The following is an 11,682-nucleotide window of genomic DNA, read 5'->3' on the forward strand; positions in this document are numbered from 1 at the left end:
AGGGATTTCACACAAAGGAAGCAATGCAAAGAGAATAGGATACTTTTTACACAAGTACAGGGTACAACAGACACACATCAGGAATATGAAATGTTGGGGTAACATATTCTTAAAGCTTTCTATTAAGCTTTTTATTTTACTTCACATGACTGCTTATAAGGGCAGAATAAGGGAAACTCCTATGACATCATGGTACCTGTGAGATCCTGACGATCAGGAGGGGCCACACAAGGGTCCTAACTTTTTAAATTCCTCAACATATCTTTTGTCTGTTAGATGTAAATTTACCTGAAGATGCACTAAAAGTATGTTTTGTTGACTCGTTAAGCAAAAATAGTGCTGAGTCGAACTACTCTTTAAGGCTAGGTTCACACTGAAGCGATGCGGGAACGCCGTGAATCCACGGCGGGTCCCCGCATCGCATGCCTCCCGCCGGCAGTTCACACTGCCCTATGCGGACTGCTGGGAGTGTCAGTGAAACCTTAATGACACCCCCAGATCAGTTCGCATATCGCAGTGCGATCTGCAAACTCGGACAGGAATCGGATCCGATTCTGCTGTGGACCAAAAAAAGGGTCCTGTGCGAGTTTGTGGTGGGTGCGATGCGAATTCAGCCATACTATCTGTATGGCTGAACCCGCATCGCACAGAGATTGCATGTGATTTGCACTGCAGTGCGGTGCAAATCACATCCGGTTCTCGTAGCCGCTCCAGTGTAAACCCAGCCTAAATCTGAAGTTTTATCAGCTTAGATTTTGCCTTCGCTGGCTTGCTTTTAAATACAATCTTTCCATGGTTATTGCATATCCTATTTTAGACCCATTGATGTCATTACTGGGCTTCTGTGCTTCCCTATTTAAGGCAGAAAGAACCTGGCTGGTGGGAAGACCTGGTAGGTTACTGTACATAGAAAACATCACAGGACCCCACCTCAGTACACCTCATAAGACCCCTTAGGTCTGATGAAAGCAAATATCTAAAGGCTTTGATGGGTGAATGTTATTCTGTAGAAGTGGAAGTTCCTAGGCAGATTGAATTTGCATGCAACCTGCCTTGGTAGTGTCTACATGATGTTGAGGCTCCAAAGAACGGAAATCCATTTGAATAAAAATTACAGCAAAATGATAGGCAGGCTGGAGAGGCAAATATTATTTGAAGCCGGATGTCTCCAGGCATCAAATGAGGGGGGCTCTATCTAAGTTGCTGCAGCTTCTAATGTGCACTCAGATAAGCTTACAGTGAGCAGTGATATCAGAGTAAGCAATTACAGTACAGGAGTGATGCCTGTACAAGAGAACTAGAAGTAAGGCTGGAGTACAGTAAAAGTAAAAAGGATAGTCCTATTTAACAGTCCATCAACCCAAAATCATATATGGTTGAATGGTAGGGGTCACAGAGGGCTATGTAAAAATTATGGTTGCATCGATACTAGTATTGGTACCGATACCAAGTATTTGGACAAGTATCGGTACGTGTGCAAATGCACCGATACCTGAAACCCCTACTTTCAGGCTCAGTTCTTTAAACTGTCAGTGGGTCTCCCCGGTGTTAAAGAAGTCTGGTAATTGGAGCTGTCAAAAAAAAAAAAAAAGCAGCCAGCAATGTTTTTTAACAACATTTCTCAGCCCTGAAACACTAAAATAAAAATAAACATTGTTTCTTTTTGTATATTTCTGTTTGTTCATCTGCAGATCAAAGGGATGAACAAATGTTCCTCTGTTTAACCCCTCATAACCCTTAATTTACTCTAATCAGCCTTACTTAACTCCCTATTCTCCTCCATTTAATTATTATTTTCCTGCTTTTTTTCTTTTGTTCATGTCTATTTTATAAACGATTAACAATTAAAACTTTTTATTTGTTCGCTTTGTTAGTGAATATTTTTACACATATATATTAACATATATTTACACATTTCACATTGAAAATGCGCTGAATTAAACAAAAATCTATTTATTTTGTTTGTAAATACATTTTCAATGCTTTGTACCATTGCTGATAGCTGAAGTTAAAACAAAACAGTTGCGGTAGCTATTGGTAATTGGTACCGGCGAGTACTAAAAAAAAAGGATCAGTACTTGTCCCTAGTAAAAAATACGTATTATACTGTAGACAGAAAATTCACTCTACCTCTCATTTCAGGTTTGGTTCCAAAACAGACGTGCAAAAGAGAAGCGGCTGAAAAAAGACGCAGGGCGGCAGCGCTGGGGGCAATTCTATAAGAGCGTCAGGAAATCCCGTGTAGGGAAGCCTGGGAAGGAAAGCTCTGCAGAAGATTGTGGCATTAGTGACAGTGAATTAAGCTACAGAGGTAACTATGAAGTCATTCCTTATTTATGGAGCTATATGGTGACCCATTGTTAGGACAGCTTTGTTTGTCCTTAGAAGCTACAAGGCTTTCCAAGAAAATGTAATCCATGGCAAGCGGAACTAATCCTTTAACCGATCTGAGTGCAGCAAGCTGAAATGGAAATTGTTATAGGTTCTGTATTGTGCGCATCGTCATTGCTTTATAAATAGATCTTCGAATACTACACTAGACTACTGCACACTAAAACGCTTTAGTTGTCCACATATGTTAAAATCTCTGTACAATCTTTATATTTAGTAACCACATAAACATACACATCCTACAACCCTTAAATTAGTCCCACATGTTAAATGCACCAAGGACGTATCTAATGTCCTTGGTGCTGCAAAGAGGACTACATGTGGATCAAACATATTCAAGAAGAATGCCTTTGCATATGTTTTTAGAACTGAAGCCCAACTCCAGGCAAAAATACAATTTAGATGGACCAAAATCACAGTTACTCCCCTCACTGCCCCTGTGAGTTCTCCTTCATCTGCAGTCTAAGTGAAATGGGCAACTGGATATTTCTTTTTTCATACCAGTGGGTAGTTATAGGGATTTGTGTGTATCGGGGGGGGGGGGTTTTCAATATCCTGGAGTTATAAAGTTGGGACTTAGGAATATTTTAGGAAACAACATGGCTGTGTGTTGTGGACAACAAACTTGCCATTACAGATCACAATGTTTTGAACCCTCCACTTTGTATAAGAGATTTGGGGCCCCCTTCACACAGTTGGTTTAATCAAGTGTGCCTGCCGCTTTTTCAGGCAGGCCTGATGGAAAGCTCCATGTAAGTCTAGAAAGAAAATGAAAAAGGGTCTTCATGCTTTTTTATTTTTATCCAACAGTTTGATGTAAATGGACACAAGTCAGTTTACATCAGGCCACCCATAGATCTAATATAGGTCCAGAAGGCTCTGGTTCCTAACCAGTTACTACTCGGCCTATAGTCAAATGATGGTCAGGCGGGACCTCTCTAGATTTGGGTGGATATCATATGATGTCCTTCCCAGATTGCACTTTACAAGGACCCCATGGGCTGCGCTGCAGCACGATCTGTCACCCGCCGTGTCTACCAGACACAGTCGATGGCAAATCACTGTACCGGCAGATCACATGACAATTGTACACAATGGACTGCATATAACATGAAAGCAGTGCGGGCATGAGCGCAGAGATGCCATAAAACATAAAGCAGCTTACCAAGCAAGCAGTTCAGCTAGGCTTTGTTGGCTGAGGGTTGCGTTGTTTATACACAGTAATCAGTGTGATGTCTGGACATACTGATGTGATTAAGACAATGTTGTCTTTTTTATTTGGGATATGGTGAAGGGTGTTGGTATTTATATTTATACATTTTTTTACTTTAAATTAATAAACGCAAATTTGAAAAGATTTTTTTCATTTAAATAATCAAGAAAATAACTTTAGGATTTTTAAGGAGCCAACAGATTAATACAAATTATTTGTCCTCCACCAGAACTAAAAATCTTTTTTTTTATCTCATGTTTTTTTGAGGTGTTTTGATAAGGTCTACAAGTGTAAAGCTTTTTTATGATTTTTCTTATTTTGATTAACTCCCCTCATGCCGACCGCCTCCCGGCTCTTTAACAGTTCTAAAAGCCAGAAGGCGGAGGCAGGCATTCAGGTCATATGATTGCTGTGATTGGCTGCCACAGCGGTCACATGATCAGAAAGCTCCCGATTGCAAGTATGCATCAGGAGCTTACTGATCCCCACTGGCTACTGTGTTGAAAGCACGCAGGGAGCGCGCTCTCAGCATGGTAAGTGGTTTACAAAGGACTACATATATGCAGCCACTCGGGTTTGAGGCCCACCTGCCAAGCAGCCGAATATATTCATGTGGTTGGCGTCAAGAGATTAATGTCATGGTAATTGTATTATTTAAATTTTAGTGGCTTATGTAGCACTTAAAAATCTACTGAAGAAGCCAGTGATGGCGAAACATGTAGGGATGAAATGACTGCATGACTTGGACCATATGGATAGAATGGTGTTGTTTCAAGGAAATGTAATGTTTTAAATGTTTTTAGTTATTAATTAAAATAAAATTGATTTTATACAAATAATTTGTAATATTCTGTTGCCACCTTTAAAATCCCAAAGTTTTTTCTTGATTATTTCATATATAGGCATGTGGTGCCCTTGATCTCCGTGTAGTTTTTTTAATTTAAACTGTATGCAGTACAAGCCACAGGGGCCTTATTAGAGTGGTTACTTTTTGGTTCTTGGTGCCTATACCTTGACATATTTTTGTAGTTGCTATGGGTTCGTTGACCGCTGGAACCACACCTTGAATTTAGGTAAAGTGGAATACCGTTTGTGATTAATCCCTATGTTTTTAGTTGGGTTCTAGAAAAGCAGTAGTAGCCTGTACAAGGTCTAGAGTTCGGCTTTAAAACTTACCAACAAATGTGTAGAGAACTTACCTTAAAGTAATTTTATTTATATCCAGTAAGGTAGGGCATCACACTACATAGTTATTGGTAAATGCAAAGTGGTTGCACAAAGTTTACCATTTGTGATGAGCTTTACACTGGAATCTTGACCATGGATCAAAACATTGGGAAGCCTAAAAAAGTCTGGTTTCTAGGACTGTCATACATGGCTAGATACAACTTGAATTTCTTTGCTCATTAGATTATGATATGACATGTATAACATTAAACTGGGCACTCCATTCTCCCATAATGCTTGTGGTTGGCTAAAAATCGAGATCTGCAACAGCCGGAATGCAGAACACAGCCCTTCATTTAAAAAAAGTGCAAAGCAATTCACCAAGGCGGAAAGTTACAGTGAATTATGGAAGTGCATGCTGTGTTGTTATGAAATATAGTGCATTGTAATGAACTTTGTATTTGTCAGCTGGTTTGCTGGGCTGCTAGAAAGTTGTAGGTACGACAGGGCTGACAGCCATCGGTAGTTACAGCTTCCTCTCCATCTCCAGTAAATACCTGAGTAGTATTCCCTGCAGTCCATTTGTCAAACACGGCCGTGAACTAGGCAATTGATCAAATAAATAAGAACGGCGAAGCGGCATTAATCATACCTCTAGTTCAGCCATCAACTGGTTTATGATGATTTTGGTGTGTGTGGAATAATAAGCAGCTTATAATTCAAACTGCCTGCCTATTATTTGATATCAGACTAATTTCTTCATTATATCTATGTTTTAGAGTTCTATAAAGAAGAACTTTAAAGGAGGACTTGTCATGTTTAATGGCACACTAAGGCTACATTGAAATGCAACACAACTTAGCATGAGCAATTTGTTGGCTTTGGAAAATCCCTTTTATTGGCTTATTTTTACAAATAGCTGTCCCTTTTCTGTAAAGACCTGATATTTTAAAATAAACCTATCATGAGGAAAAAATGAAGCGTCCATTGCTCACTTTTCATTCTAAAAATGCTGGTAGCCTGACTGGCATGCTAATTATCTTGCTTTAGTACAGATTCCCTAAAACAGAACAAGTATTCAGATATGGAGCTCTGACTTTACTCTGATTTTCCTGACCTGCATACGTGTTTCATTTTTTTTCATTAGTGACTCAGAAAGAGCTAAAGCCAATAGGTCAGTATGACAGCCAGACAATTAGCTTTTTCAGGAGATCAGCAATGATACCTTTCATGATAAGTTTACTTTAATGCTTGGTGGACACTGATAGGTTAAAGCACCCGATGATGCTCTATATCTCGATATCTCGGACCTCCCAGGATATCTTTCTCTTCATGGCTTCACTGTTATTTCATGGCTAAAAGAGGCCGCAAGGTGTCAAGTTTGTAGCATTTTCTGCAGTGCAGATGATAGTGATAAAGACCAATAGATGTCCTTAGTTCTATTGAAGCTGATATTTATCTTTTAGCCTAGCAAGCAATTGAAAAATACATTTTCAGTAATTTTTAAATACAATAAATATGTATATGATAGTAACTCATTTAACCATTGTATTTTTTCAACAACAGATGACCAAATTTTGTCTGAGCTGGGATCTACAGGAGGCATTTACAGTGCAGGAGGGGACCTTGTAAATGTGCCACTGACCAATGGAGGCTTCACGATAGATGCCACTGGACAGTCCTACCAAGATCTTCATGATGGTAGTCCATATGACATTCCTCAGTCACCCTCATCTATCTCCTCCCTTCCATCACATGGATTGCCATACAGCATGGACAATTCAGGGGGGCTTTTACCCCACGCTCCTTTACGAGCACTACCAGCTGCACCCACATCCGATATTTCCACAGAAAGCAGCATGGGCTATCCAGATTTTCCTACTAGCCCAGGTTCCTGGTTAGATGAGATGGATCATCCTCCATTTTAAAATAAATTAAAGAATTGAGGTCAGACCTTATAGACGATCACTGAGTTTGCCAAACTCTGCAGACACCATACTCTGCCTTCAGAAAACTATCAAATACAACCACAAGCTCCTTCTTAAGAACAATACTATCAAACTGATGCAAACTGCACCAAATCCATCATGTTGAAAATGGAGTTGTACAAGCAAGTTGGAGGAGCCTTCAGAGACAATAGTTGGAAACACAAGGTGATAACACTGAAATGGAATGTTTGCACTTTTGTGGGTCAAGATCTCCCTACCTAATCCTGGGAGATTTCAAGAGACATATCTTCCCACTCTTCTCGAGTCTCTAGGGGCCACGTTATACTGTGCTCATGAGTATATACACCATCATGCCACATGAATATAGCTGATGGGTATCCTGGACAATACTGCTGGTCTTCCTAAATGGCATAGACCATTAGTTTTGACATGCAGCCGACAATCTTTACCCATTTTAATGCAGCATCTGTTGTGGGCTAGGATCTTATCGTTCAAAATAAATGACGTAGAGGAATATGTTTCAATATAGCACCTCATTGTTCACTGAACAAACCTGCAACACATTTTCATTTGGGTCTACAGCTGCTATTTGGCACCTGTTTCCTTTGAGGGTCTTAGAACAGTATAGAGACTTCTAATGTTAAACAGCTAACAGTGATCCTATCGCCCAATCTCAGTTACTTGTTGGAAGAAGGTCAGATATCTGTATAATACATTGTAGGATCACCCAGTCTTTGTTAGTTGTTGGAAGGTCAGATATTTGCATAATACATTGTAGGATCACTCAATCTCAGTTACTTGTTGGAAGGTCAGATTTCTGCATGATACATTGACAGAACTGTACACTATTTAAATGGGTTAACTCATCTAAAACTAAACCAATATCAAATCTTTTATCATCAAGCATAATCATTACTTTTCCAAAAATGAGCACCACCAAACCCTGTTTCTTTTTTGGGGTGCATTTATTACACATCTGTACATGAATCATTATTTATGGTTCTATGCCTATTATAGTTTTCAATGCTTTGATTTCCTAAGACAATACATCATTTTCTGGTGGGTTTTTTTCCATTATGATTGAAAACATTACAGCTTTGCGCTTTCAAATAGTCTTACAGTATAGAGGCTGTCCAAAATGTACTGAAAGTAGACTTCAGAAGTTTTCACAGCCACCTCTGGCACCCCAGCACTTTTTTTTTTTCCATCTAGATGAACATTGACACTGTGACTTGTCAATTTGTTTGTGAATGCAATTGTAGATTTAAGGTTGAGATGTACCCAGTTCAAGCATTTTTGTGATGGCTGGGCAAAGATCAGGCTGTGCGAGAAGTCACAAATGGGAGATAACAAGTGATTCCAACCATATGAAATGCTCCTCATCACACACATTTTCAAACCTTTTCAATGCAGTAATGAGAACAAGCATTTTTGTTAGTGTGTGTCAACTGAGAGATGATTGCAGCGGTGGCCTTTTAGGGTATACATGTGATTACGGGGATCCCCTAGTTTTCGGTGAGACATCTCTCTCGTTACAGTCAGGTATAAGATACCCATGAGATGATGAGATGATGGTTTGGCTCTTTTTGCTGGAGGGGGATGTCTGTAAAGTTAGAAAACCCCTCTAATAGCTATTTCCCCTGCTGATAGGCTGGTGATGGTTTAGGCTGGTGATGGTTTTCTGCTTCTGGCCTCCTCCCTCTCCATGCACATAAACTTTAAATAATGCAGAGCTTTACGAGAACTTTATGAGATTATGGATTGCTCTGGCCTGGGGGCAACTGGATGTTTCATGAACCCTTAGGAGTGAAAACAAAAGCATGAGAAGGATCTACTTTATATGCATTAGGGAATCCCTTTAAGGTTTTTTTGGAAGCAAAACTACAGAGCTAGAGACAAATAATTTAACATGTGTAGGATTTAATATTTCCTCCTCACATGCGCTATGCATTTTAAGGTTTCAGGTAGATGCTGGTCAATGAAGAGAAAGTTTACTACAATGTAGCCACATTACGTAGCAGGGTCCCATACTGCAGTTTATGAATATACATTTGTCAGCATCACCTTCTCCATCTTATCGATTCATTTCAGTCTCTTAATAGCACATTTCCACACCCATTCCAAATACAATTTCAAAGTGCACATCCCAATCCTGACCTAGCACAATTTTGTCTGTTCGCACAACTACCCACATAATACAGCTTCTTCTGCACAGTGCTGCCCCCTGTCCGATAACACTTGCATTAAAAATGCTGAAAAAGATTTTTATTTTTGGTTTAAAGAGAGCCCTGGGAATATAAAAAAAGGTTATATTTATAACACTTTGATTTGTAGATACATCACAGTAGGAAGGATTCTTTCTCTCTTGAGCAGTGGGTACTGATGTGCTCCATCCACATGCACTAAGGCACATTCAGCAGTTATCTGCCTTCTCTAATGTGTCTTCTTGATGTCCAGGACATTGACCAGGTTGCACAAAGTGTCAGCTTTCCTTAATGTGTATATACTGTACAGTCCATGCAGTGAAAGTCTTGTGATGTATTTATTGCTATGTGTCTGAGAAAGTACCATATGCGTCTAATCCATGTAAATAAAACACAGTCTTCTTATCAAGCTTTGCCTTTCTTGTCCATAACCCTGATTGCACTGGTAGAGGACTACAGTTACCATATGCACTAAAAAACAATACTTATTGAAGAGCTACAAGTATGCAAAACAGCACACTTAGTCCAACATAAATGTTCTGTTATCACCAATTTTTAGAGGGGATATTTAAAGTTGCCAGTAGACTACCATTATGGAGTTTTGTATTATGGCTGCCTATTTTCTTAAAACTGGCTCCTAAAGTTGGTACATTTTTGTTTACTATGAACACTATAAGCACTGTGTGAAACACACCCAAGAACTCCACCCGGTGCCAAAAAAATGGGACACACATAAAGACTGAAACACAAAACATGCAATGGGTGTTACACTGTCCTCCACTAGGGAAGGACCTTACCCTGATCCCCCAGGCGTTAGGCTCCAGACGGGGACTGAGGTACTTCACATGGGACCATCTGGCCAAAACCAGGCGGTCCCCCTTTCTCTGTAGGGTCTTCTGAAACAGACCCACCCAAGTACTAGGTGGGGCTCCCCCAAAGGGAGACCCCATAAGAGAAGGCGAACCAAGCAAGAAGGCCTATGTCTCCCCCCCCCCCAAGACTTTTAGAGTTGGCCCAAGGACCCACATCCTACTCATCACACTGTGACAAACGTGAACACCAAACAAAAAAATACATAAAAGTGACAAACATAGGGATAAATAAAAAAAGTGGGGAAGAAGGAAGTGGAAGAAGTGAAAAGTGGCCATTGTGTAATACAATGGCCAGCCCTTCGGCCAGGAATTAAAAATTCCTCTGGTCCTAGCCAAAAGGCTCGGCCCTAGAGGCAGGTGTGAAAAAAAAGTGTGTGTAGTGAACTGCCCCCCAAACACTTGTGCAAGCTATGGCACCCCTGGACTGCCACTCCAGGGGCACATTCACCACAGGCTTTTCGTCACAACCCTGACCAACAGCCCAGACTGATACAGCCCCCTTCCCCACCAGAAAGGTATAGAGCGCTAAAAGCTTAGGGAGAGCACTCTTCACTATACTCCCCCCTCGCTCCCATTACTCCCACCTAATTACATTCAGGAAGAACCAACGAAACCCCCCTCTACAAGCGGGGCCGGTGTTCTCTCCCGAAAAACTGGTGGGTCTAGGGACTGCACCAAATCTAAGTCAGAAGGCTAGGGACCCGACCCTTCAGCCAGACCCAGTGGTTCTCCATCCTCATCAGAAGGCTTCCCTTTCGGCTACGAATCGCTCCAGGTTACCTTTACACCAGCAGGTTTTGCATAGCCACCGCACCTCCTGGTCCACCGCGCCATAGAACAGGGACGGAAGCAAGCGCCACCTCCTGGTAACTGATAAGAACAGATACTACACTTGATCTTAGCCAAATGGCCAAGAAGTGATTTAAAGTAGCCAGTGCGTAGCATGACAACCAGGTAACCAGCTAACATTTTTCTGTAATACCACTAATACTACTTAAAGTGATATTAAAAGTTGTTATTCATTTTTTTTAGTAACAAACATGTTATATTTCCCTGCTCTGTGCAATGGTTTTGCACAGAGCAGCCCCAACCCTCCTCTTCTCAGGCCCCCACGCTGGTGCTCTTGGCTCCCTCTCTTCTCTGAGTGACCCCATAGCAAACCACTTGCTATGGGGACACTTGTGCCCCTTGCTCCCGAGCCCCACCCAGTTTGTCCACGAGACACACACAATGGGGCTCGGCCCCGCCCCACTGGCTGTGATTGGCAACAGTGGGAGCCATTGTTTCTACTGCTGTCTGTGAGCCAATGAGGAGGCAGAGACCAGGGAGAGCCCCCACTCTCATACACATCACTGGATCGCGATCAGACTCGGGTAATTATTAAGGGGGCTGCATAATAAAGGTTTTTTTTACTTTTATGCATAGAATGCATGGCATTAAAAAAAACAACTAACCTTTAGGACCACTTTAAAGTCTTTCCTGACGTTCTGCATTTTCCAGGACACATGACACATCGGAAGCACCAAAGAGACCTGCTGTTTCCAAATGATGGTATTTTTTTACACCTCACCCTGCCTTCTTAATGACTCAGTAAGTTCCTGAAATAGAGTAAAATTTTAAGTTTAGGTCAGCTTTAAACGTAAACTCTGGTAAAAACGGAAAATTAAACACTCATATGCATGCAAGGAGCACAGACTACCTACTCACTTCTTGAGTTTTTCATCTAGTTATTGCTGTAGCACACCAGTACAATCTAGACAATTTTGTTGGTGATCTTGTGATGCAGGAAAGTTATAATCAAACACACTCTTGGCAGTCCCACTTTTTATCACTACAGACAATTGAATAAGGTTCAGACTTGCAGTGGAAATTGTGATTGTGATTGG

The 11,682-nt window shown here is 40.9% G+C and overlaps 1 protein-coding gene and 1 pseudogene across 1 annotated transcript in view; one reads left to right on the top strand and one right to left on the bottom strand.

Moving 5' to 3' along the window:
• LHX4 (LIM homeobox 4) overlaps positions 1-9,333 on the top strand; it is a 97,829-nt gene extending 88,496 nt beyond the window's left edge. Inside the window, exons 5-6 of the mRNA XM_077453096.1 lie at positions 2,143-2,311; positions 6,338-9,333. Coding sequence (XP_077309222.1) covers positions 2,143-2,311; positions 6,338-6,699 — 531 coding nt within the window. The 3' untranslated portion in view covers positions 6,700-9,333. The remainder of the gene's footprint in view (positions 1-2,142; positions 2,312-6,337) is intronic.
• A 1,205-nt stretch (positions 9,334-10,538) lies between these two features.
• Positions 10,539-10,718, bottom strand: LOC143928548 (U2 spliceosomal RNA; annotated as a pseudogene).
• Between the last annotated feature and the right edge of the window lie 964 nt (positions 10,719-11,682).

This window comes from Lithobates pipiens, unplaced genomic scaffold, assembly GCF_037356315.1.
Source record: "Lithobates pipiens isolate NorthernLeopardFrog02 unplaced genomic scaffold, aLitPip1_a1.2 Scaffold_23, whole genome shotgun sequence".
Taxonomy (NCBI): Eukaryota; Metazoa; Chordata; class Amphibia; order Anura; family Ranidae; genus Lithobates; species Lithobates pipiens.